Source organism: Pogona vitticeps, chromosome 4 (assembly GCF_051106095.1).
Source record: "Pogona vitticeps strain Pit_001003342236 chromosome 4, PviZW2.1, whole genome shotgun sequence".
In the NCBI taxonomy this organism is placed as follows: domain Eukaryota; kingdom Metazoa; phylum Chordata; class Lepidosauria; order Squamata; family Agamidae; genus Pogona; species Pogona vitticeps.
Window position 1 is genome coordinate 32,700,598 of NC_135786.1, and position 27,919 is coordinate 32,728,516.

The 27,919-nt window shown below is 42.3% G+C and overlaps 1 protein-coding gene and 1 long non-coding RNA gene across 6 annotated transcripts in view; both read right to left on the reverse strand.

Moving 5' to 3' along the window:
* Positions 1 to 9,591: 9,591 nt before the first annotated feature.
* Positions 9,592 to 27,919, reverse strand: part of ASIP (agouti signaling protein) — a 75,923-nt gene continuing 57,595 nt past the window's right edge. For 4 of the 5 annotated variants that reach the window (XM_072997016.2, XM_072997017.2, XM_072997013.2 and 1 more), the window contains one exon: positions 11,180 to 12,486. In XM_072997016.2, coding sequence (XP_072853117.1) covers positions 12,271 to 12,486 — 216 coding nt within the window. In that variant the 3' untranslated portion in view covers positions 11,180 to 12,270. Of the gene's footprint in view, positions 10,886 to 11,179; positions 12,487 to 27,919 lie in introns of those variants that run through there. The other variant, XM_020806507.3, reaches the window with a different exon arrangement.
* On the reverse strand, positions 14,352 to 27,769 carry LOC144589146 (uncharacterized). Its single transcript, XR_013545059.1, has 2 exons — positions 23,399 to 27,769; positions 14,352 to 15,744 (listed from the first exon to the last, which is right to left on the reverse strand). It is a non-coding gene; the product is annotated as an uncharacterized LOC144589146 (long non-coding RNA).

Here is a 27,919-nt window from a genome sequence, read left to right on the forward strand (position 1 = left end):
GGTACGGAAATATAAAAGGAAGTGTTCCTGGCTCCTTGTACCAGGCAGTCTCTCTGTCTTTGAGAGGTCGATGACAGTGGGGTCCTTCCTTAGCAAAAAAAAAGCTAGGTGTTGTCTGGCCCACCTTTTTATGGACCAGTCTATGAGTTTCCCCTTGAAAGGGGAGACTGTAATTGCTAGGCTCCTTGGATCATAAATCAAGTTGGAGTGATCTTTCCCGGTGGCTATTGAAGCAGAATTCCCAAACAGGAATATTGATTGCTCTTTAAGGGGAGCCCTTCTTGTGGTGAGACTGTTCTCATTGCCTAATGGAGGGATTTCTTGTGGGTTTCTAGGAAGGATGCCTTCTCTCCCTTGGAGAAGCTTTATAATATGTTCCAGCTGAGAAAAAAATTGTTTGACTGTCTCAGCTATCAGGAAGGTTTGTTTTATTAATGGGTCTATGACTCTTTGTCCTTCCTGGATGACTACCTCATTCAGTTGGGTTGGAAATGCCATTCCCCCAATCTCCTCAGGGGGTGCAGGAGAGTGCTATAAAGAGTGATCAATCTCCCCAGGAGAGACTTCCAAACACTCCAGACATTCATTATTATTCTGCCTCTTTAAAGGAGCAAAGAAATCTTCTAACTTGGATTGTTTGGAAACCGGGGCAGCTTTTCGCTCTCCCCATCCTCCTGGGAAAAATTCCTTTCCCTTCCCATGGTGTTCTTATCTTTTGAGAAAGACTCACAATCTCTAAGATGAAGTCTTTGTTAGATGGAGCTCCATCTCTCTCTTGCCTCTCTCCCTGTCACTGCCCGGGAGTCAAAATAACCACTGGAATTCCTGCTTCTGGCTGCTAGTTATTATCTCACCTCCTCCAGGCAGGTCTTTTCACCTCACCAACAGATGGAAATTTAGTTTATGTTTATGTCTTTTGAGCAAAGATTTTTAACATAACATAATGGAAGTAGTAATTTCAAAAGGTCCGGGAGCTCCAAACAAACATGTCGTACTCTGTCCTTAGCAAGCCCTGTCCCCTTTCCTTAGCGCAGTTTCCCACATTAAAAAAAAAAATCAATAATTACACAAGACCTCAATACAAAGACAAAGGGCCAAAGACTCAGTTGACTTATATTAGCTGAGTATCTGAGCCAGTATGGGTCAGTGGACAGAGTGATGGACTATGACTCAAAAGACCGGGATCTGAATCCCTGGTTAGGCAAGGAAAATCATGGGGATGGAGGTGGCAGTAGTAATATTGCTACTTAAATGTTTTGCTTATCTTGAAAACCATATCAGGATTGTTATCCTTTCAGAATTTTACAGTACTTAATGACAACAATATGTGGGCCATAGTCTCAAGCCTATCCATTTTGTTCAATTATTCTGCTGTGACAGTATGTTTCTCAGCTCTCTCTTTTCACCTCATGGAAAATGACGAGCATACCATCCCATGTCAATCTCCAAATATCAGAAACATTTGTTTTTGATAGACACTTAATTGAGTTTCATGTTCTGTAAACATTATTGGAGCAAAGGAACAAAGTGTGAATTGTACAATTAACCTTGAATTATTATGTTAGAATTCTCACCATGAACTCAGTTGTTATGTCTTATGATTTTAATTATGTCTTACTATATTAAACATCTGCTGCATAGCTCAGTGAGATGGTGCACTGGTTGAGAGTTCAGTTCCTCTTTGTCCCTTGTAGATGAAAAGGCAGCCTATGTGGCCTTCAGCTATTTACAGTGTCCCATGGCAACCCCAGAAAAATGGAATGATAAAGCACTTCTGAGTAGTCTGCATCTCAAAACCCTAGAAAAACATTGCCATTACTCAGAATCTACTTATTATATTAAACATGAGTATAATTTACTGAACTATTGGATAGTTTGGTAGTTTAGATATTTGGTTGTGGAGCAAGAGGTTAAAAGTTCAATTCCCCACTGTGCCTTCTTGACTGGCTGAAATTGATGATTTATAGGGTCCCTTCTAGCTTTGCAGTTCTAAGATCATGATAATCCTGTATACATGCACCCATATCTGTCCTTGCTCCCACACCCACATATGTACATGCACGCAAAGGGTTTAGTTTACTCCCCTTGTAGTTCTATGTATCTCTCTCCACTACATCCAACAAAAAAGTATTGCTTCATTCTAAAAATTAGCAACTTGAATAGCACTGAATCACCCCAACATAGCAACAAAAACAAAACTGGGCTCATAAGCAGCTTTTTGCATGGACTGTTATTACAGAGATGAATCTGAGATACACCTACCAGTTTACACTGGAAAAGCCAATAAAACTGTCCAGATTTGTGTTTAGATGCAACTATGCATCCCTGCGATGTGAATACAGATGTGCATTACTACTGAGAAATAGATGAACATGTGCTTGTAGACCTACTGTTTATCTGTATTTAGTTATTCATAGTGACACCTGGAACAGAGAGTGCATCTACACTATCTATAAAAGTTTGAGTTCACTTTAACTGCCATGGCCCCATCATAAGGAATCCTGAGATTTGTAGTTTGATATGGCAGAATTCTCTTTCAGAATTTTTTCACAATACCCTGAGCTATGGCACTACAGCTCTTTACAGAGAATGCTAATTCATCGAATTTCAGGATTCTATAGGATTGAGCCTTAACAGTTAAAGTCACGTTGAAGTTCTATAACTACTGTATATGCTGTGAGGAAAGCAGATGGGTTATGTCATACTTCTATAAGGCGGAGAGCCTGGAATTCTTTATCTGCACAAGAAAGAAGCTGTAGTTTGCTCTACTATGGGCTGCATCAAGAATGTACCATGTGTAGCCTAGACCTCACATTACATTCTTAATTGCTTGTCAACAGAGATTCTCATGAGAGCTGAAGACTGAGACAAGTTACATTTTGAGGGTGAAGTTACTGGACAAATGACTTGAACCTGATTGGATAACATATTTGGGGAACATGGGTTTAAAGTCTAGCATGAAGCTAGTTAGGAGCTGTTGAACTAGCTATTCATCTATCTGTCTGTATGATGATGGTGGATTAGAGACAGAGACAAAGGAGAAGAAGCAGCTAAATTATGATTACTTAGCTGGAAAATAGTTTTTAGGCAGAATTAGTTAGCTTTTATTATTTTATGAGGAAAGCTTTCATAGAGCTCATGTATTTATCTGAATATGCATTGCTTGTTGCTTTTGCATTATTTTGGAATTGTACAGCCTCCTTTCTGAATTTTTTATACTTTTTATAATTTTAATAAACCTTTTAATATTTTTACACAAGTGTGGTCATTGGGGTGAAAAGGGATTTGAGTGTCTAAAGAAGGTGCCTTGGCCAGAGGCTACATTCAGTAATTTCATTATTTTGGGTGATCTACCTTGTCTGATTGGTGTGCTAAGTATTTAGTGCCTAATCAGGAGAAATTTCTGTCTTAGATAAGGAGACAGGTGAAAAATCTAGGTTAGAAGCTTGCCCATAGTACTAATTCATGCACCCTCCAGGTCTCACCCAGCCTGGGGTTCAAAGGGTGGTGAGCACAGTAACTAGAGAGGCTTCTTCACCCAGTGGAATGCCCTCAGGGGGTTCCTTACCTATACTGGGTTAACAACTTTAGGACTAGAAGAATGAGTTAGTGGAACAGCCTATAGAATATACTTTCAAAACATCAAAGAGTAGAGAGAGCACAATACTATGCATGTTTACTTGGAAATTGAGCACCAAAATTCAGTGGCAATTGCTTTCAAGAAAAGTCCAGGGGTTGAACTGCTCTACTCATGGACGGCACACGGGGACCAATAAGGATTCCAGTGCCTAAACTCCATGTCTTTTACAGGGAAGGTCTAAAATACCTTTGCAGCACTTTTCAATTGCAAATGGTTACAGTGCTCTGTACAAAGGGGAGGCCCAGAAAGGAAGAAGAGGTTAGAGGAAATATGGACGCCACGTGAGTTCCCCTCCACACGTAAACTTATAACTTGAATAGGGCTATTGCAGGCATAGAATTGTAGCTGAAAGCAGCTAAGGTCACTAGAACGTGAGACAAACACCTCATTTCCACCAAACCATTTAAACATCCATTTTGGACTATGGCCCAGTCATAGCTCAAATTATGGCAATAAGAACAAGAAAGGAATAATGGAACTGTGAAGGCAACTACTTTCCTAGGACATCAAAAGGGATGTAGTGCTTTGGTGTAAATCGATTCTTAAGTTGATAGGTATTGAGCTCATAGAAATGCAGGTGTATAGGGGGATATTTGTCAAGGAGAACTGATGCAGGTGGTACATGTTTGAACTTTCTCATTCTTCTGTTTCTCTTCCAAAACACAGCCCTCTCCTTCAGATGGGCATACTTTTGGAGCTGAGCTAAAGAAAGAGATAGCTAAATAGATCTGGAAAAGGTAATTTCAACAATTCAGGAGAATTGTTAAGTGGAAAGATTTATAATTCCGCTTTCTGATTTGTTTCCTGCAAACACTCTGAATTCTTGCATTTAGTTTTGAAGATGAACATGCAGTTCATCTGCATGGGAATCTCATGTTTAACTGCCATAATTACACCCTACTGTGGACTTTCAAGACCTTATAACCAGCCTTATACGGCACACCATTACTGCAGTGTCAGCAGTGTCCTGATACAGAGCATTATCCAGCCCAAGTTAAGCACATATATTTCATTCATTTCATCAGCGAATACGACACATTTTTAAGTTCATCCAGGTAAGTAAATGGGACTTTAAAAGTTTTCATTTTGCCTGGTTCAGGGCTGGTCTAATACATTTTGCTACTTCCGGTACAGTAGCAAATAATGGCACTACATATCAAAGTTAAGACACAGAGTACCAAAAGTCCTTCAAGTTATTTTGGCACATGAGGTGGAAAATCCATCATGTCCTTTTACAAATAACAATACACAATTGAGTTAATCATTTACTGCTTTCATGACACCAAAAACTTGTTGGGGTTTGGCAGAGTTGGTGTGAGGAAATTGTTGAGTGTGGCTTTAATTAAAATAAAAATCATCTTCTTAAGGAGCAGATAAATTAGTTTGGCCAGAAACCTACAGAACAAATTGCACTTCAATCTCCCTTAGTAGATCATGTCTTATTTGTTAGTTTACCTCAACTGAGATTTGTTTTAATACATTCATTCAGAGACTCTGCTATGAATAAGAATAAAAGGTTTCATTTTAATTACGATTCATCTTATACAAAAACAAACATATTTTGTGGAAATGTTGACTCATAACATTACTGAGCTTTACTTAATTTACTTCATTAATAACTAACTGACTATTGCTGACAGAACACCTCATTTCTGACTCCATAACTCTAAGACTGACAGAACATTAACTGAACCCTGCCTGGAAAAAAGGCAGGGGAAAAATCTGAGTTGGCTGTTACTGATTTGACTGATAATCACTGCAGCTCCCTCCCAGCCCAAGCTTCTCAAAGGCATGATATGAAGTTGCAATATTCCCACAAAATCTGCTGCCTGTTTGTACCTCAGTTGAATGAGTTTTACCTTAAGGAACATTTCTTCATTCTGATATTATTTATCTACTTCTCCTTCATCTGAAAGACAAATAGGAGATACACCTTTTACGTCAAGGGTTTCTTCAGGTGTTATTTTTGAGAATGATAATGGTGCATGAACTTGTCACAGCTACCTTTGTTCTCATCCTCTCTAGCAGAAATCCTCGTGGCGTAAATTTATGCAGCACAAGCCAGATGATGTCATCATCTGATAATGAGAAATTTCATTAATTGAAAGCTTCCTTTCACCCCTTTTGAGTTTTGAGGCTCCCTAGGGCTTGAGTCTTGGGATGCGGACATTTAATATAGAAAAAAATATCATAGCTGGAGGTCCTGCTGCCAGATTAAGACCACCAAGAGCAATCCAGAGGCAATTTTGTCAATACTTAAGGCTTCCACCCCCTCATCCTAAGGCTCCGGAAGGCTTCTCAATGGCAAAAGAGAACTCGAAAGAGGTGGAGATAGGAAGGTTCTAATTACATTAAACAAAAGAAATCTGTCACTGAATGATGACATCATCCAGCTTTGTGGCATAAATGTGTGGGAAACTTCTGCTCAAGGCCGTTAGTTGGTATCTGTTTCAGTGAGAGCAAACTCTCCTGTCAGCGGGCAGAGTAACCTACTCATTTTGCCCTTTCCCCTTAGAGTTAGATCATAAGTTCAAAGACTTTCTCTCGCCAATTGTAGTGGTGATTAGGTAACCAGTATCCTATCTGAATTCTCACAACATACACTGTAACCCATGCTAAGTTAATAAAAGAGTTCCCAAGGCATTGCCTTTAGGCTCCGCTGGCTCGGACATCTGCTTGTTGACTTCTTTGCAATTGCCTTTCTATTCCTCTGTGATCATCTACATAAATGTACACCGAAAATAAAAGCCCATATTTTTTCATGTCTTGTTCTTTGCTAATCCAGCTGCCCCAATGCATTCCTAATTTTAGTGCGGCAATTTTATTACCCTTTTCAGTGAACATCTGGAGATGAGCCCTCCCAGCTAGACTTGGATAAAGTTTGCTGAACAAACCCTATTACAAGGTTCCTTGCTATTTTAAACCTCAGCTATTTTGAAAGGCAAGAATGTTGTTGTTTGGCAAAATGGGTGAAGAAATTTCTACTACTGAAGTCAAATGAGTCTTTTATTTTTTAAAGCTCTCAATACTTTCATGTTTCAGACAACAGGGCAAACATCCTGCAGTAAAAATCTACATTCTGTTGTCGTAAGTCTGGAGCTGCTTTACTGCTGGAAGCATCAAATCTGAATGGCGTTGGCTGAATCAGGCCCCCTTTGCAACATGAGAAACCTCATCTTTTTGGTTTTTTCCTCTTAAGCAAATTAATTACAGATCCTCAATTCTGTAGGCGTGATTAAATGTAGCAGTTATGGGCATTTTAATAGAATCCAACCTTGTAAGATTTATGGCAGCCAATAGAGGAGTAGCAGAAGAGGAATGTGCATGGAAACTTCGCCTGTCACTGTTTAAAGACCCTCTCCTGTTTTTTCTCTTTTTCCTAACTTCATAGAGGATTGGGCTAACAGACCTGACCTCCACTTGCTTTTTCTTAAGCACATCTGGCCTTCGTCTTGACTGCTGCCCTTGAGTTGTGGGTCGTGCGGGAGAGGGAGAAAAAGACCAAAGGGATGAAAACAAATGTTTCCAGGCTGGCTTAGCAGTATATATCTACATTTTCTAGGCCACTTTGTTCTCAAAGTGTGAGGACAATTCTCTTTACTTAATTTTGCACATGATTCCCAGAAAGGCTGTCTAGGTTTGTCACCTCTTTCCTCCCAAGAAGCATGTGTCTTTTAATTTTGTGGCTGCTGTCACCATCTGCACTGATCATGGAGCCCAAGAAAGTAAAATTTCTCACTGCCTCCATATTTTCTTCTTCTATTTGCCAGGAGGTGATGGGACCAGTGGCTATGATCTTCATTTTTTTTTATGTTGAGCTTCAGACCATTTTTTGCGCTCTCCTCTTTTACCCTCATTAAGAGGTTCTTTGGTTCCTTTTCACTGTCTGCCATCAGAGTGTATCATCTGCATATCTGAGATTGATGATATTTCTTCCAGCGATCTTAATTCCGCCTTGGGATTCATCCAGTCCTACCTTTTGCATGATGTATTCTGCATATAAGTTGAATAAGCAGGGGGACAATATACAGCCTTGTCATACTCCTTTCCCAATTTTGAACCAATCAGTTGTTCCATCTCCAGTTCTAACTGTTGCTTCCTGCCCCGTGTACAGGTTTCTCAGGAGATAGATAAGGCAATCAGGCACTCCTATTTCTTTAAGAACTTGCCATAGTTTGCTGTGGTCCACACAGTCAAAGGCTTTTGCACAGTCAATGAAGCAGAAGTAGATGTTTTTCTGGAACTCTCTGGCTTTCCCCATAATCCAGCGCATGTTAGCAATTTGGTCTCTAGTTCTTCTGTCCCTTCGAAATCCAGCTTGTACTTCCGGGAGTTCTCTGTCCACATACTGCTGAAGCCAACCTCGTAGGATTTTGAACATAAACTTGCTTGAAAGCATAGCAACTGACTATTTAATTTTTTTGGGGGGGGGTCCACAGTTGTGTCTAGTTGAACTCCTCTCATACAGGAGGAGGGGGTAGGAAGGTGAGCTTTGATATTACTTCTTTTTTCCTGAACCTGCTTGTACCTTTTGAAAAGCTGCTGTAGAAGGCTGGAGGACTGAACAGAATAGCATAAGGGGTGTTGGGGGCTGCACTAAGGAAATGAATTGGCTTGAGGATAATCTCCTCACCCATCCCTCCTCCAAGAAAGAAACTTCTATTGGACTCGGGTACTTTCTGAGAAAGGAAGCTTTCCATACCTGGAATGGCTAAACTGGATTCAACACAATGGGTTAGATTCAGGATCTGCCTTTTATAGATGGGAGTGGTTCCACTCATGAAGGGTGCTTCCACCTTATTTTCAGAATTCCCACCCTTTGACAGGCACTACAGCCTTATCTTCTTCAGCGGGCTTCCTCATCCATCTCTATAGCATTTGAGGGTGACTGTGAGGTGATTCTGTGAGAAAGGAGTGGATCTGATTCACTCACTGTCATATAACTAAACACGGAACCAATTAATTATTTTTCCTACCAGGGAAAAAATAGAGGTACTTAAGGAATTTACCGTCTCAGTTGCCAAAATAATTTAGTTCGCCTTCAGTTCTATGCACTACATGGGAATGCCATTGAACTGCTTCATCAGAGGCAGCAAAATGCCTTGGGCCAGCTCTCCTAATCAATTACACATTTCTAGTCTATTCCTTTTTATATACTGGAGTTTCCTTTTCATTCATTGAATATTCATCTATTCAAACCCAACCCTTTGCTATTCCCTTTCCCACAATAAACACATTCCCCTTTTACAATGTTTCTTCTGAGCAAATAAATGTTTCTCCACTTCTTGGTAGCTTCTTGCATTTTTTTAAATTCACCTTTTGTATAGAAGCATTTTTTTAAATTCACCTTTGTATAGAATCTAAATCACCTCAGTGGTCTTCAATTCATTGTCCAGTCCTCCTATACAGTTATGTATTGTTAGCACAGGTCCTTTGGCTGTTCAAAATCCTCCAGGTTTGGAGAATTTTTTCAAGTGTGACTCTTTGAGGGAAGTATTTCTTCTGGAGTCTTCTGTTCCTCCACAGGTTTTTAGAAACTAATATTTTCCTGCACTGTCCTCAAAGTGTGTAGAAAAGCTCACAGGTTTGTTGGTCGATCTGTTTCACTGGTAAGTCTGGCATGCAGTCACTAAGCTTTATTTAATAAAATATATATTCCATTTGTCTCCTGTTACAGAGCTGAAGAAGTCCCTTGCATTTCCCAGTGGTCTACAAGAACTACTCACATGAGCAGTCAACATGATTGTTTCAACTATGCTCAGTCCTTGGAAGTTGCATAGCTACTACTATTCCCTCAAATGTTAACTTGTATAGTGGGGAGTCTACATGGATAGAAAAGTTTCTGCATTTCAAAAGTCATTCCTGAACACTTGAAGGCATGAGAAGGAACTGCGTAACCTTTAGGACTTGGCTCAATATGTCGCTGCACAGCTCAAAAAGACACATTAAGGTTTATTTTCAGGGGATGTTTTATTTTACAGTCATATCTTCTGGTTGTTGCACAATGCTGCACAATGGTGGAGGGCAGGGTTTCACTTAACTGGGGCTTATTTCTGGGGTAGGGCTTATATTACGAGCATCCTGAAAAATCATACTAGGGCTTATTTTCAGGTTAGGTCTTATTTTCGGGGAAACAGCTCTCCTCTCCTCTCCTCCAGCCTGCAATAGTATCCCATCAAACCTGCTGGTCTGTATCCAAGCTCCACCCATTTAATTTCTCCTCTTGCATCTCAACAGAACATCTGAGCAGCACAGAGGGAGGGCTGTGTTGAACATTGTAAGAGGAAATGCAGCATAAAAGTGAAGCAAACTGGTGTTGGAAGAAAATATCATTTTCTTCCTGTAATACAGTTCCCTCTGCTTCTCCTCCTCCATAGGCCAGAGAAGATGTGGAGAGAGAAGAAGGAAGGGAGGAAACAGAGGGAGAAATGTGGTGGGGGTAAGGTAGAGGTATATATATGTATCTATATATACATACACACATATACTGTATATGCACAGTTATGAAAAAGTCATTTGGTTCCTGGACGGAAAAATGTTTCCCATTCCTGCTTCATCCTTTAACATGGATAAAAAAAGTAATTATAGAACACTGAATAATAACGTATCTTCACCTGCACCATATTTTCCTTGTCTTTTTATTGATCTTTTTTTGTATCTGTAGCATTTCCCTCAGAGTACATTTTTGCAGCTAGTCAGGGGCTGATGTTTTTCACTCAGAACTGCAATGTATAGTAAAATGCAAATTTTTGAAGCGACACATAATTCCCTCTTGAAATGCAACCTGGTTCTCTGCATGTAAATTCTGCTTCTTGCTGTTAGCCTGCCATCTCACGTCTTCCCTTTCCCTGTCATGCTCATAATGGCAGCGAATGCCTTGCTTATGACAGAATTAACCCCATGAGGCATATCCCATATACAGTTATGGGGAAGCCAAGGCCTGCAAGCTAGCCAGTTTCAAAGCTTCTCAGCTTCCTTTGCAATAATAAGCAAGAGACAAAAAGGCCTAGAAGATATATTAAAGAGTCTAACGAGAGACAGAGTCTCATTGGCATTCTTGCTTCCAGCTTAGCAGTTTGGGTTTCCCATTCGGCAGTAGCAGACTGTCTGAAATAGTCGGCAGTAACAGAAAGCACAGAAATCACAGCAGGGACGTGAAGATGGCTTGCAGCTTGCCCAAGTGGCCACACAGTTTGGAGGGGGTGGTGGTTTTGGTCGGGGAGCCTTTTTCTGCTGGGCTTTTTTCTGAGGAGAAAATGCACACATAAAGAAATCTTCTTTACACAAAGCACAAAGAAAGCTTAACAAATCCAGAAGATGTATCAATGCAGTAGAACACATTTTTAATAGTAGGGTGTCTCTGCCTTTTACTTGACAAAGGACAGCCCTAAGTGGTGCCTCGCTTTACGATTGCCCTGCATTACGATGAAACCGCATTACGATGATCTTTTTACGATTGCAATTGTGATTGCAAAACGATGGTCTGAATGGGTTTTTTTCACTTTGTGATGATCAGTTCCCTGCTTTGGGAACCGATTCTTCGCAATTTTAGAACAGCTGATCAGTGGTTTCAAAATGGCCACCGGGTAAACAAAATGGCTCTCCACTGTTTTCTGGGACGGATTCCTCGTTGCACAGGCACCGAAAATGGCCGCCCTATGGAGGATCTTCGCTGGACGGTGAGTTTCCAGCCCATTGGAACGCATTGAAGGGGTTTCAATGCGTTTCAATGGGCTTTTTATTTTCGCATTACGACATGTCTGTTCTACAGCGATTTCACTGGAACAAATTAACGTCGTAATGCGAGGCACCACTGTACTTAAACACAGTCTCTATTTCAGGGCTGGCCAAAGTGCAGCTACTGACACACAGATATGTCCCTGTAGCAGCCAAGCCCTCATGTCCCCAACACCCCTTAACACCTTGTGCTCTCTAGGGCGTGTGGGGCAATTTTGCCAACATCCCAGCTGCTTCCCACTTCTCCAAAATTACCGACTTCCCCGAAAATAGCTGTTTTTGAAATAGCCATAAAAGGTGAGAGGACTTTTCTTTCTGTTTTTAAAAAAATCTGTACCTTGACTGTATTAATCATCTTCAATAATTTTAATTCTGAATTACTAATACATACACAAATAAAATTTAAAATTAGTGAACTATTTTAATTAAATCAATTAGCCTGAAATAATGCATTTTACATTCCAAGGATGAATCATATTTCATGAATCCAAAACAATGATTTCATTATTTAAAATCTTGTATTTTGCATTTTTTAACAAAGAACAGGCAATTTTTGCTTTTTTTACTTTACTTAAGGAAATAAATAATTATATCATTTAAAAATAATTAATTTTTTAACTTTTAATTTTTATTGCATTTTAAAAAGAAATTATAAAAATAAGTAAATAATTTTCGCAATATTAGCACATAGCCAACATAACTTTAATCTTACTTGTCCATCATCTTTTTCTATGAGTGATATTTATATTTTAACCATTTATCATTCTTTATGTCAATTTCCTTTGAGAGAGCTTCATGGGGAGACATCTACATTGGAATCCCATGATAAAAATTCCCTTTATATTTTTCCCATAGTCTTAATGCTTTTCTTATATTATTATCAAAAGCTTTGTTCACTTTCTTTTTTTCCATACCATAAGTATGCATGAATTCCATATTTTAAATCTTTGCTTTCTAGTATTAATATTTTTTTCATCCTCCAGTCTTATCCACTCTCTTAACCATTGTAGTGCTGCCTCCTCATAAAATAATTGGAGGTTTGGGAGACCCCATCCTCCTTTCTTCTTGTCATCTTGCAAGTATTTCAATTTTATTCTTGGTTTTCTTCCCTGCCAAATAAAATTTGAGAATTGTTTTCTCCACAAATGAAATGGTTTGTTATTTATTATTATTGGGATATTCTGAAATAGGAATACGAAATCATTTTGATAATTGCTATTCTGCCCATCAATGAGTTTTCCATCTTTCTAAATTTTTCTTAATTTCTTTCCCTTTCTTCTCAAAATTTCGTTCAAATAAGTCCTTTGTCTTTTTTAGTTATTGTTATACCCAGGTATCTTACTTTATTCACTACTTTATAACCTGTCTTAATTTCTAATTCTTTCTCTTCTTTTCCTGTCATATTTTTGTCAGTATCTTAGTTTTTCCTTCATTTATAATTAAACTTGCTCATTCTCCAAAGTCACTGATTTTTTTCTTTAAGTTTTATAATACTACATGGTGGGTCTTCCAGAAAGATTACCGTATCATTCATGAAGGCTCTTACTTTAAAGTGTTGCTTTTCAATTTTTAAACCTTTAACTTGTTTCTCTTTTCTTATTTTCCTTAGTAGTACCTCCAAAGTTGTTATGAACAACAGGGGTGACAGTGGACATCCTTGGTGTGTTCCTTTAGAAATCTGACATTGATCAGTTTTCTCTCCATTTACCGTATATACTTGAGTATAAGCTGACCCGAATATAAGCTAAGGCACCCAATTTTACCACCACCAAAAAAGAGAGGAAAACTTATTGACTTGAGTCACACTTCTATGCCTGCGGAGGGAGGACTCATACCGGATGCTGCACTTATCTACTGCTCTATTGCTGTGCAACAAGATGGAGGGAGATGGAGGATGGAGGAGGAAGGTGGGAGGAGGAAGGTGGGTACATAGAATATGCAGAAGGAGGAGGATGGGAGTGTCCTGGAAGTGGAAATGCAGTGTACTTAACCCGGGTCATCGGACCACCCACAGAGGCTGCAGGCACCTGTAGATGAGCAGGGGAGTCCAGAGAACACCCGCACTGAAGGGGAGAACATGTAATTTTGACACTGACTCGAGTATAAGCTGAGGGGGTGCTTTTTTCAGCAAAAAAATTGTGCTGAAAAACTAGGCATACTCGAGTATATACAGTATTATATTATTCTTGCATTTTGTTTGCTATACAGTGGTGCCTCGCATAATGAGCACACTGTTTAACGACGAATCTGCATAGCGATGCGGATTTTGCGATCGAAAAACTGATCGCATTGCGATGTTTGAATAGGGAAAATATCGCATTGCGATGATTGGTAAGCATTTTGCTTACCGATCTTTGCATTGCAATGTTTTCAAACAGCTGATCGATGGTTCCAAAATGGCTGCCGGAAGAAGAAAATGGCCGCCCACAGCGTTTTCGCGCCAATTCCTCACTTACCGAGGTGGCGAAAAAGGCGGCCGGATTGAGGATTACTGCTTAGCGGTGAGTTTTGTCCCCATAGGAATGCATTAAATAGAGTTTAATGCGTTCCTATGGGTTTTTTTCCCCGTATAGCGACGTTTCCGGATAGCAACGATTTATCAGGAACGGATTATCGTCACTATGTGGGGCACCACTGTATATGCTTTTTATCCATTAAAAAGTTATCTCCTACTTTTCTTGTGTCTAGAACTTCAAACATAAATTCCCAATTAATATTATCAAATGCTTTTCCCACATCTAGAAAAACATTCCTAACTTCTCCAGATGTTGTTCATAGAATTCCAACACATCTATTACCAATCTTACACTTTGTCTCATATGTCTTTGTGGTAAGAATCCTGTTTGATCTTCCCCAATCCAGCCTTTAATACCCTCTTGAATCTCTCTGCTAATATTTGAGCAAATATTTTGTAATCTACATTTAACAGTTATACAGTATAGGTCTATAATTTTTTGGATCCTTTGGATCTCTATTTTCTATGGGGATAATTATGATGTTGACTTCTCTCCATGTTTCTGAGTATCCTTCCAGTAAAATCTGGTTTATTGTTTCTTTTAATGGAGGCATCAATTTCTCTGATAATTTTTTATAATATAATGTGGAAAAGCCATCTGGGCGTGGTGTTGTTTCCTGTTTTAGTTTTTTTTAAATTGCCTCTTGTACTTCCATTGTCGATATTGGTACATTTAATCTAATTCTAATCTAATGGTTTTGGTAGGATTTTTACTTCTTGGATCCACTTAAGGAATGTTTTATTTGTTAGAATCAGATCAATTTTTGATAATAATTTATGTCTACCTGAATAAAAAGTATATTCTTTGGTATCCCCATGTTTTATTCTCCAAATGTCCTCTAATGTGAAAACATCCAACATGTCAAAAAAACCTTTTGGTAGTTTCCCCTGATTCTCTTTTATTTCATTTTCTGATTTCCGATCAGCGTTAGGATTTATTATTCCATTCATATCCCCTGCTATAATCAATTCATCTCTTTCTAATTCTATTAATGTTTGTGCTAATTTTTGAAATAAATTTGCTTTTCCTTGGTGCATATATTGAAATTACATTTATTTTTTTCCTTGTATTTGAATTTCTACTCCTATATATCTTCCTTCCTCATCATATAATATTTCTTTTAGTAGACAGTGTTCTGGTACATAGATAACTACCCATCTCTCCTTTTTTTTGAGAAGGCTGAAATATAGCATTTCCTTATTTTCCCATTCTTTAGATATTTTACATCCCGTTGTCTAATATGGGTTTCTTATAAGCAGATTATTTGGTTTCTTTCAATTCACAAGAAATGGAACTCTGGTGAAAAATATACTGAAATTTTATCTATTTTCCATTGGAGGTCTTTGATTTTTACCCTAATACATTTAGCCAGAGCTGGAATTAAAATTTTATACAAGTCTTCCTGTTGTCCCTCTTCTGGGAGATCTCTAATTTTTATGCATTTTACTCTCTGTCTCATTTCTAATCCAACAATTGACTCTTTGCTTTCTCTCTGTTCTACCTTTTCCTTTTCTTTTAGCAGCTCCAATTCTAATCTTTCCTTGGGTTTCAGTCAGATCTTCTTTTACTGTTTTTACTTCTTGTTTCATTTGAGATATAGAGCTTTTTAACTGATCTATATCAGCTTTAATTTGATGTTTTATCTCTCTCATTTCTTCTTAGATTTCATTCATTTGTTCTAAAATCTTATTTTCCATACTTTTAAACTCTAACAAAAGCCTTTACACTTGAACAGAAGGGGGGTTGTTTGTAAATCTATAGAAAATTTTCTTGCCTGCATTGGCTTTTGCTTATCCTTTTCTTTCTGCATTCTTAACTTTTCTAATCTAATTTTTTATATGCTATCAATTACTTTTTGTAATCTTTTCTAGCTCTTCCCTTAGGAGGTTTAGGCCTGGACGAAGCCCAGGTGCGTTTCTATGGGTGTTGTGCTGAAGCCTTTGTCTGTTGGGGGGGGAGTTGCTGTTTTCTCCCTGGGCCAAGAGGGAGGGCCTGCTTTTTTTTTAACTGGGAAGTGGCTGGACCCTGCCTCCATTCCCTTAGGAGGTTTAGGCCTGGACGAAGCCCAGGTGCGTTTCTATGGGTGTTGTGCTGAAGCCTTTGTCTGTTGGGGGGGGGAGTTGCTGTTTTCTCCCTGGGCCAAGAGGGAGGGCCTGCTTTTTTTTTAAACTGGGAAGTGGCTGGACCCTGCCTCCATTCCCTTAGGAGGTTTAGGCCTGGACGAAGCCCAGGTGCGTTTCTATGGGTGTTGTGCTGAAGCCTTTGTCTGTTGGGGGGGGAGTTGCTGTTTTCTCCCTGGGCCAAGAGGGAGGGCCTGTTTTTTTTTAAACTGGGAAGTGGCTGGACCCTGCCTCCATTCCCTTAGGAGGTTTAGGCCTGGACGAAGCCCAGGTGCGTTTCTATGGGTGTTGTGCTGAAGCCTTTGTCTGTTGGGGGGGGAGTTGCTGTTTTCTCCCTGGGCCAAGAGGGAGGGCCTGCTTTTTTTTAAACTGGGAAGTGGCTGGACCCTGCCTCCATTCCCTTAGGAGGTTTAGGCCTGGACGAAGCCCAGGTGCGTTTCTATGGGTGTTGTGCTGAAGCCTTTGTCTGTTGGGGGGGGGAGTTGCTGTTTTCTCCCTGGGCCAAGAGGGAGGGCCTGCTTTTTTTTAACTGGGAAGTGGCTGGACCCTGCCTCCATTCCCTTAGGAGGTTTAGGCCTGGACGAAGCCCAGGTGCGTTTCTATGGGTGTTGTGCTGAAGCCTTTGTCTGTTGGGGGGGGAGTTGCTGTTTTCTCCCTGGGCCAAGAGGGAGGGCCTGCTTTTTTTTTAAACTGGGAAGTGGCTGGACCCTGCCTCCATTCCCTTAGGAGGTTTAGGCCTGGACGAAGCCCAGGTGCGTTTCTATGGGTGTTGTGCTGAAGCCTTTGTCTGTTGGGGGGGGAGTTGCTGTTTTCTCCCTGGGCCAAGAGGGAGGGCCTGCTTTTTTTTAAACTGGGAAGTGGCTGGACCCTGCCTCCATTCCCTTAGGAGGTTTAGGCCTGGACGAAGCCCAGGTGCGTTTCTATGGGTGTTGTGCTGAAGCCTTTGTCTGTTGGGGGGGGAGTTGCTGTTTTCTCCCTGGGCCAAGAGGGAGGGCCTGCTTTTTTTTAAACTGGGAAGTGGCTGGACCCTGCCTCCATTCCCTTAGGAGGTTTAGGCCTGGACGAAGCCCAGGTGCGTTTCTATGGGTGTTGTGCTGAAGCCTTTGTCTGTTGGGGGGGGGGAGTTGCTGTTTTCTCCCTGGGCCAAGAGGGAGGGCCTGCTTTTTTTTTTAAACTGGGAAGTGGCTGGACCCTGCCTCCATTCCCTTAGGAGGTTTAGGCCTGGACGAAGCCCAGGTGCGTTTCTATGGGTGTTGTGCTGAAGCCTTTGTCTGTTGGGGGGGGAGTTGCTGTTTTCTCCCTGGGCCAAGAGGGAGGGCCTGCTTTTTTTTAAACTGGGAAGTGGCTGGACCCTGCCTCCATTCCCTTAGGAGGTTTAGGCCTGGACGAAGCCCAGGTGCGTTTCTATGGGTGTTGTGCTGAAGCCTTTGTCTGTTGGGGGGGGAGTTGCTGTTTTCTCCCTGGGCCAAGAGGGAGGGCCTGCTTTTTTTTAAACTGGGAAGTGGCTGGACCCTGCCTCCATTCCCTTAGGAGGTTTAGGCCTGGACGAAGCCCAGGTGCGTTTCTATGGGTGTTGTGCTGAAGCCTTTGTCTGTTGGGGGGGGAGTTGCTGTTTTCTCCCTGGGCCAAGAGGGAGGGCCTGCTTTTTTTTAAACTGGGAAGTGGCTGGACCCTGCCTCCATTCCCTTAGGAGGTTTAGGCCTGGACGAAGCCCAGGTGCGTTTCTATGGGTGTTGTGCTGAAGCCTTTGTCTGTTGGGGGGGGGAGTTGCTGTTTTCTCCCTGGGCCAAGAGGGAGGGCCTGCTTTTTTTAAACTGGGAAGTGGCTGGACCCTGCCTCCATTCCCTTAGGAGGTTTAGGCCTGGACGAAGCCCAGGTGCGTTTCTATGGGTGTTGTGCTGAAGCCTTTGTCTGTGGGGGGGGGAGTTGCTGTTTTCTCCCTGGGCCAAGAGGGAGGGCCTGCTTTTTTTTAAACTGGGAAGTGGCTGGACCCTGCCTCCATTCCCTTAGGAGGTTTAGGCCTGGACGAAGCCCAGGTGCGTTTCTATGGGTGTTGTGCTGAAGCCTTTGTCTGTTGGGGGGGGAGTTGCTGTTTTCTCCCTGGGCCAAGAGGGAGGGCCTGCTTTTTTTTTAAACTGGGAAGTGGCTGGACCCTGCCTCCATTCCCTTAGGAGGTTTAGGCCTGGACGAAGCCCAGGTGCGTTTCTATGGGTGTTGTGCTGAAGCCTTTGTCTGTTGGGGGGGGAGTTGCTGTTTTCTCCCTGGGCCAAGAGGGAGGGCCTGCTTTTTTTTAAACTGGGAAGTGGCTGGACCCTGCCTCCATTCCCTTAGGAGGTTTAGGCCTGGACGAAGCCCAGGTGCGTTTCTATGGGTGTTGTGCTGAAGCCTTTGTCTGTTGGGGGGGGAGTTGCTGTTTTCTCCCTGGGCCAAGAGGGAGGGCCTGCTTTTTTTTTTTAAACTGGGAAGTGGCTGGACCCTGCCTCCATTCCCTTAGGAGGTTTAGGCCTGGACGAAGCCCAGGTGCGTTTCTATGGGTGTTGTGCTGAAGCCTTTGTCTGTTGGGGGGGGAGTTGCTGTTTTCTCCCTGGGCCAAGAGGGAGGGCCTGCTTTTTTTTTAAACTGGGAAGTGGCTGGACCCTGCCTCCATTCCCTTAGGAGGTTTAGGCCTGGACGAAGCCCAGGTGCGTTTCTATGGGTGTTGTGCTGAAGCCTTTGTCTGTTGGGGGGGGGGAGTTGCTGTTTTCTCCCTGGGCCAAGAGGGAGGGCCTGCTTTTTTTTAAACTGGGAAGTGGCTGGACCCTTCCTCCATTCCCTTAGGAGGTTTAGGCCTGGACGAAGCCCAGGTGCGTTTCTATGGGTGTTGTGCTGAAGCCTTTGTCTGTTGGGGGGGGAGTTGCTGTTTTCTCCCTGGGCCAAGAGGGAGGGCCTGCTTTTTTTTAAACTGGGAAGTGGCTGGACCCTGCCTCCATTCCCTTAGGAGGTTTAGGCCTGGACGAAGCCCAGGTGCGTTTCTATGGGTGTTGTGCTGAAGCCTTTGTCTGTTGGGGGGGGGGGAGTTGCTGTTTTCTCCCTGGGCCAAGAGGGAGGGCCTGCTTTTTTTTAAACTGGGAAGTGGCTGGACCCTTCCTCCATTCCCTTAGGAGGTTTAGGCCTGGACGAAGCCCAGGTGCGTTTCTATGGGTGTTGTGCTGAAGCCTTTGTCTGTTGGGGGGGGAGTTGCTGTTTTCTCCCTGGGCCAAGAGGGAGGGCCTGCTTTTTTTTAAACTGGGAAGTGGCTGGACCGCGCGCCTAATGGCGCGCGATATTCTCAAATACTCTAACTCTATCTCCAATCCTAATTTGGTAAATAGAAATCACCTGAGCAAAGGCAGAGCCTCAGCTCTAAAGGAGGATGTGCAGGATAGTGTGTCTAATGGCATGTGAAAGTCTCTAATCCTACTTTTTATCCAAATTTTGTAAGTAGGAAAACCAACTAACATCTCGTACACCTGGGGGAGTATACTTTTAAAGGTCAGATCATACTTCCACACCATTAGAGATCAGGCCGGGTAGGTGGGGCTCGTCAGCCCTGGAAGGCAGCCCATCTAGGAGAAGGAAAACTCCAAATTTAAACCTCCACTGCCTTGTGGCTATATCCACTTATGGAAAAGGCTTCAGGAGATAACCTCGAGGCAAAATCCGGAGCCGGAGTCCCGGAGGCACTTTGTGTCACTCTGCCAACTCCTGCGACGTTGCTGGAACCAGTTGTATTGGCTCTTGCCTCTCCACTGGACCATTTCAGTGACGTGGAGAGGGGGGATTTGCTGCTTGGGTAACAGCCTATCCTCCATATTATTTTACCCAGGCTTCGTGCTCTGGAGAGGACACTCCAGCTTCGCATACAGCGTCGAAACAACACGGGAAGTAGCAGTTACCGGTTATAAGTCTTTGCTCAATTGGCGTGGAGCAGGACGCCAGGGGCTACTTCTGACGGTGGGAGAGGTCATTGCACCTCACTAGGTAGATACCGCCCGCCTTAAGCTGGGCAGCCCCCAGCCAGTAAGGTGCTACCTCGCCACGGTCTGTTAACTTCACGGGGTGCGTGGGGTTTAGGGTCAAACCCGACAAGCAGATCGATAACCGTGCACCATGCAACAATCGTAAGAAAATTTCTGCCCTTAAGCTGGGCACCTGGAATGTACGGACAATGACCCCTGGCCTTCCTGACTACGGCTTTCCTAACGACCTGCAAGAAATAGACGATGTGCGCAAGACAGCTGTCATTGACATGGAACTGAGTAGACTGCAGATGGACATTGTTGCCTTACAAGAGACAAGACTGCCAGACTCAGGATCTGTCAAAGAAAAAAACTTCTCATTCTTCTGGCAGGGAAAACCATCGAATGAGACCAGGGAATATGGTGTTGGCTTTGCAGTCAGAAATACTCTCCTGAGATGCATTGTTCCACCTACTGTGGGGAGTGAAAGAATCCTGTCTCTGCAGCTCCACTCATCAGCAGGACCAGTAACCCTCATTAGCGCATATGCACCAACACTGTCATCCACTCCAGAAGTGAAAGACAAATTCTATGACGATCTGGCAGCTACTATCCAAAAAGTCCCTGAAAGAGAGGCACTGTTCATTCTTGGAGACTTTAACGCTAGAGTGGGTGCTGATCATAATTCTTGGCCCACTTGTCTAGGCCATTTCGGCATTGGAAAGATGAATGAAAATGGCCAACGCTTGCTGGAGTTTTGCTGCTATTATGGTCTCTGTGTCAGCAACACATTCTTTAACACGAAGCTGCAACACAGAGTTTCCTGGAGGCATCCAAGATCCAAGCATTGGCATCAGCTCGATCTAATCCTCACTAGACGTTCCAGCCTTCCTAGTATTACGATCACACGCAGTTACCAGAGTGCTGATTGTGATACTGATCACTCCCTGGTGTGTAGTAGAGTAAAACTACGAACAAAGAGAGTATATCACACGAAAAAGGAAGGAAGACCACGCATTGACATCATCAAGACTTGTGATCAAAGAAAAGTGAAGGAATTTGCCCAAGCACTTGAGGAAGTCCTTCCAGGTCCGGCTAATGCAAATGCACCTGAACGATGGGAACACTTCAAGAACACTGTCTATAACACCGCCCTGTCCACCTTTGGCAAGAAGACCAAAAAGATGGCTGACTGGTTCGAAGCCCATTCAGAGGAGTTAATGCCAGCCATCGAGGATAAGAGAAGAGCTCTAGCAGCATACAAAGCCTGTCCTAGTGAGTACAACTTGCAAGCTCTTCGAGCTGCTCGCAGTCAAGTCCAACAGGCTGCCAGGAGATGCTCCAACAATTATTGGCTCCAGCTCTGCTCTCAGATACAGTTAGCAGCGGACACAGGTAACATCAAAGGAATGTATGACGGTATCAAGCAGGCCTTAGGTCCAGTACAGAAGAAATCTGCTCCCCTGAAGTCTGCTACAGGTGTGCTCATCCAGGACCGAGCACAGCAGATGGAACGCTGGGTACAGCACTACTCTGAGCTGTATTCCAGAGAGAATGTAGTAACCGAAGAAGCTTTAAATAACATTGAGTGCCTGCCTATCTTGGAAGAGCTGGACAGTGAACCAACCCTAGCAGAAATAAAAGCAGCCTTGGACTCCCTCGCCTCCGGCAAGGCACCTGGAAAGGATAACATCCCCGCTGAAGTGCTGAAATGCTGTAAGGAGATCATCACCTCCGAACTGTACGAGGTCTTCTGTCTCTGCTGGAGGGAAGGTGGAGTCCCACAGGACATGAAGGATGCAAACATTATCACATTGTACAAGAACAAAGGAGACAGGGGTGACTGCAATAACTACCGGGGCATCTCTCTTCTTAGTGTGGTAGGGAAGCTGCTTGCCCGTGTTGTGCTGAAGAGGCTCCAGGTGCTTGCAGATAGAGTCTATCCAGAATCACAGTGCGGCTTTCGAGCTAACAGATCCACCACTGACATGGTATTCTCCCTCCGACAGCTGCAGGAGAAATGTAGGGAACAACAACAGCCACTCTTAGTGGCCTTCATAGACCTTACAAAAGCATTTGATCTGGTTAGCAGGGATGGCCTTTTTAAAATACTTCCCAAGATTGGATGTCCACCTCGTCTCCTTAACATCATCAGATCCTTCCATGAGGGAATGAAAGGCACTGTAGTTTTTGACGGCTCAACATCAGACCCCTTTGACATCCAAAGCGGAGTGAAACAGGGCTGTGTCCTCGCACCAACACTTTTTGGGATCTTTTTTGCTGTCATGCTGAAGCATGCCTTTGGATCCGCAACCGAGGGCGTCTATCTCCGGACTAGATCAGACGGAAAGCTCTTTAATCTCTCTAGATTGAGAGCGAAGACCAAAGTCCAACTGAAATGCATGCGGGACTTCCTCTTCGCAGATGATGCAGCCATTGTTGCCCACTCTGCTGAAGACCTCCAACAACTCATGAATCGTTTCAGGAAGGCCTGCCAAGACTTTGGACTAACAATCAGCCTGAAGAAAACACAAGTCATGGGCCAGGGCGTGGACTCACCTCCCTCTATTACCATCTCCACACAAGAATTGGAGGTTGTTCATGACTTTGTGTACCTCGGCTCAACCATCTCTGACACCCTCTCTCTAGATGTCGAGCTGGATAAACGCATTGGCAAAGCAGCCACCATGTTCTCTAGACTCACAAAGAGAGTATGGCTCAATAAGAAGCTGACGACACATACGAAGATCCAGGTTTATAGAGCCTGTGTTCTAAGCACACTCCTGTACTGCAGTGAGTCATGGACTCTTTGTGCACGGCAGGAGAGGAAGCTGAACACCTTCCATATGCGTTGCCTCCGACGGATTTTTGGCATCACCTGGCAGGACAAAGTTCCAAACAGAGTAGTCCTAGAACGAGCTGGAATTTTCAGCATGAACACATTACTGAAACAGCGACGTCTACGTTGGCTCGGGCACGTCGTGAGAATGGCTGATGGTCGGATTCCAAAGGATCTCCTCTATGGAGAATTAGTGCAGGGAAAGCGCCCCAGAGGGAGACCACAACTGCGATACAAGGACATCTGCAAGCGAGATCTGAAGGCCTTAGGAATAGATCTCAACAGATGGGAAAACCTGACATCTGAGCGTTCAGCCTGGAGGCAGGCGGTGCATCACGGCCTCTCCCAATTTGAAGAGACCCTTGCCCAGCAGGCCGAGGCAAAGAGGAAGTCACAAAAGCAGCAAAACCAGGGAGCCGGACAGGGGACAGACTGGATTTGTCTTCAGTGTGGAAGGGACTGTCACTCTCGAATTGGCCTTCTCAGCCACACTAGGCGCTGTTCCAAGCCCTCCATACAGAGCACGCTACCATAGTCTTTCGAGACTGAAGGATGCCTAACATCAATACTTAGTGTTTCCTTTACCACTTTCTGCCCTTTAAAAGATATCCACCTGTGTCTCAGTTTCCTCAGTTCTGCTCCAGGTTGTTTTTCCTTGAGTTCCAGCCAGTCTTCCGCCTTCCTTCTTGTGGTCTTTTATTTTTTCTTTTTGTAATCTTTTCTAGCTCTTAATTTGGTGTTTTCAATCATCAACTCCCATTACATTATCCTAAGGTATTTTGTTATTTTCTCTTTTAAAGGACTCACTCTGATCTGACAAATCCTCATTTTGCTTCTCACCCTGCTCTGTTCTTTGTAATCTTCCAAACCCCCTCCAGTTCTCTTCATTAGTTAATTAATAGTTATTTAATAGTCCGTTGAAAAGGTCCTTACTCACAGTATGTTTTGCATTCACACACCCATTTCCTCTTTTAAAAATAAAGTGGATGGCTTGGCTTGGTTTCCATAGAAAACCGCTGGTTCAGCGTTGTGGCTGCTTTGCATGTCCTCCACTGAGACCTGGCAAGTCTGTTTTTCAACTCCCTTTCTTCTATTCACAGATTTTATTCCCCCCACCCCAAGGTCACTTTGGAGTCAGCATTGGGCTCCACTCCAGGTTCCTCCTCTCCTAGAGATGACTTTGAGTCAGCTGAAAAATCTCTTAGCTGACTTAACCTGAAACTGCCGCAGGTTCGATCCTCACAATCAGAATCTTCCTGCTTTTGCCAGCCACACTCACCGGAAGTTGTTAAAATAATTGAATATTTTAGTAATATTTGAAAAAGACAATTCCCCCCCCCCATAAAGACAGTTAGGTACTTTGGCCCTTCCCCCTACCCACTTCAGCCACACTCCTTTGAGACTGTGGTCCCCAAACTATTAATCAATTTGAATAAGGGTCCTCAACACAACCAAAACTGACCATTTCTACTCTATTTGAAGGGCTGTCCAGTTGAAGCCTGCTTTAGAGGGGGAAAGGAAATGTCAAAGGAAGAGCAGTAATCTTGAAGTTGCCCATGAGCTATACTTGAATGGGTAATTCAGTAGTCATACTAGTTACTGATATTCCCCATTATGATCTGAGTTTCAGACAGCTTTGTTATTTCTGCTAGGTGCAATATGATGTCTCTACACTCAATGGTGGTTCAGCAGGCATGAATTTTTAATCTTGCATCTGTGTTTAAATACACACATGGTGAAGTCTGTGTTTAAACATAGATGCAACATCTAGCCATTTTTAAAGATTTCCATGCTTCATCTTCCTCCTTCATAGAGATGCGCGTGAACTGGTTCAGCCGTTTGGTGTGATTCATGTTCATTTCCACTCCTAGTTTTTAATCACCAAGCCTCATTATAATAATTCTGGAAAAGGCTGAAGGCAGCAGGAAAAGAGAAGACCAAATATAAGATGGATTGATTCCCTAAAGGAAGCCACAGGCAGGGGTTTTCAAGAGCTCAGCATGGTTACTGAGGACAGAACATCTTGGAGATATCTCATTCAAAGGGTCACCGTAAGTTGAAGGCTACTTGTTTGCATGTAGCAACTAACAATGACAATAACAGCCTCATTAGACATATGAGGCTGGGAGTTAGATTCCCCAATATGGCTCCTTGAAAGGGGTTGAAACTGATGATACATAGGGTCCCTTCTGCCTCTGAAGTTCTAAGGTTATTATTCTTATCAAAAGCTTTCATACTAATGTGAAATTGCAACTAGTCCTAAAAAAAGGAAGAATACATCTATTAATGTTGTTTCGTTCTCATGGACCAAGACTGCCACCATCATTTTTGAAAACATAGTTTTTGTGCATAAAAGGATGCATATATTAGAGAAAGCTACATTTGATAAATGTGAATTTCTCTGTGTTTTTTTAAAGGCAGTTTAATGGGGTAATTGGAAAGAATGACATCAGCATGCAAGCTGATAAGGACTAGAAGTGAAGTGATTCACCTGTCCCTAACTATAATGAGCATTAGCGATATCTCCTTGGATCAGATGGAGACTGAATAGTTTCTTGTCCCTTTTCAGTTTCTTACATCGCAATGTTTGTGCTTCCCAGGGAGCATCATAAATCACAACTAACATGAATTGCATCGCTACTGCCACCATTTTATCCTTGGAAAGACAATAAAAGAGAGAGAATGGAAGTTGGATATACTGTATATGAGAGGAGGGGGGAAGCAGGTTGTGTTATGGCTCTGTATCTGTGCAGATTTGTTTTCAATTTGTTGTTCACTGAGCAGATTACATGACAAAAGTGTGCAAAGTAAAATACAATATAAAAATACTAGAAACCACAATCAGCACAAGCAATACAATATAACGGCTAGAAACAATATCATTTCACCACTCTACAAACAAATTCAAACTGTAAAATCTATACCCTAAAATAGTAAAAGTCTGCAAGAAAAGGAATGTCTTTGTTTAGCACTCAGCAAAGAACAGATGTTACAGATGAACACACAGGGATGCGCTGTGATTAGTTTTGTAAATCTTAACATGTGTGTAATCTGAAAGTGACTACCACTGTCTCAGTCACGCCCCCTTCGCTCTTCAAAAGTCCTTTTCCAAGATCTTTCAAGCAATTTGGGAGAATTTATTTATTTATTCCTTTATTCCTTTTCCCCAGCATAAAATGAGCCAGGGAGAGGTGTTATATCCTTCAGTCAAAAAACATGCCTAGAGTGGCTTAAACAGTATAGAAAAAAAGAATATAATATATACAGATAAAACCTTTTGATTAAAAACTATAAAATAAAATATTCATAATAATTTTTAAACATTACACATTTAGAAATAAGACTGGCTCTGCACTGTTGACAACTCCAAGTCCTTGAATATTCAACAATATTAATATTGTATTCGCAAAGGCTTTCACAGCCGGGATCTAAGGGTTGTTGTGGGTTTTTTGGGCTCTTTGGCCGTGTTCTGAAGGTTGTTCTTCCTAATGTTTCGCCAGTCTCTGTGGCCGGCATCTTCAGAGGACAGCACTCTGTCCTCTGAAGATGCCGGCCACAGAGACTGGTGAAACTTTAGGAAGAACAACCTTCAGAACACGGCCAAAGAGCCCGAAAACCCCACAACAACCAATATTAATATCCCTTAATATTGCTATTAGCCAGTTCTGACTTATTTACGCAGAAATAATTAACTGGCTAACATTCCAATGTATCCATGCTGAAGTTGTTTCCAGGTTGAGACACACATACCAAAGATGGGAAGAAATGAGCATCTGAGTGTCGAATCACGAACCTCATCTCCATACCTAAATGAGATTCCTTGATACTTCTGATTTCACAAATATGGGAAAGATCATCTCAATATCACCTCTCTAGGCTATTAATGGGGTTTCAGCTCTAATTATAGGACATCTCTAATCTCTATATCTGGCCCATGTCATTAATTGTAATACCTCAGGTCAGTCCAACAAGCTGCAAAAGGATCTCCACAGAAAGAAGAATTTTACAGGTAACTTCTAGTTCCAAAATAAGGAACTGAATAGGGCCTTGCTGACAGGTCTTGTTACAAAAAATGTTTTTAAAGGGGAATTGGCCTTCTCAGCCATACTAGACACTGTTCCGAGACCTCTATTCAGAGCATGTTACTATAGTCTCTTGAGACTGAAGGATGCCTACTCTGGAAGTCACTACTTTCAGGGTAAAAGTTATGTTTTATTTAATATATTCTTAAAAATTAGTGTTGTTTTTTGGTGTAATGGGACCTTCCAATATCTGTAATGCCAGCTGTCAGAAGATTCTCTTCAAAGGCCTTTACTGATAAGGTGAATGAGATTTGACTCTAATTTTACAGACTCTAGGCCTAAGTTGCAGTATATTTTTAAGCATCTCAAAGAGCAGAGAAGACTTACACTGAACCCAGAACTTCTACTTAGTGCTTTTGTCCCTCCAGTCCCCAGTCCCTTTGCAAGGATATGTTTGATAGCTTTTCTTTAAGACTTTATGAGTGAGGAATGCAACAAAGATTTGGAGAATTAATAATGAAATGCCAAAAAGAGCAAGGTAGCAAACGTATGCTTGCTTCTTCCTCTAGTGTACTTTTGAGTGCTCTTGTTGCTAGGATTGCAGTTCATAACTGTGATCTGTAAAAACAAGAGAGTCACCTCAGACAATCAGTTTCAGAGCAACAGCCTTCTCCTTGATGTGGAATTTCTTCTGCTGTCTGAGGCATTTTGCTTCTCTGTCATGGAAACAGCTTGAGAAAGTTAAAATATTAGCCACAATCCTGTTGCTTAATGCACTGAATTGCACTAGAGTAGGCCCATGGAATCAATTGTGATTTTGTGAGTCAACCTGTCTATAAGTCTGACTCACTGTGCTAAAGGAAATCAGTCAGAGTAAGGGCCATTTCAATGAATGGAATTCAACTGCTTACAAGCAGTTGACTCACCCAATCTCCATTGATTCAACTGGTCTGCTCTAGTATGATTTACTGTGCTGAGCAACAGGATTTTTTCCACTATTAAATACACTTCAAAAATTAATGCCATTTCCCAAAGTATTGTTGGGAACTCTAATGAAAAGGTAAGTAG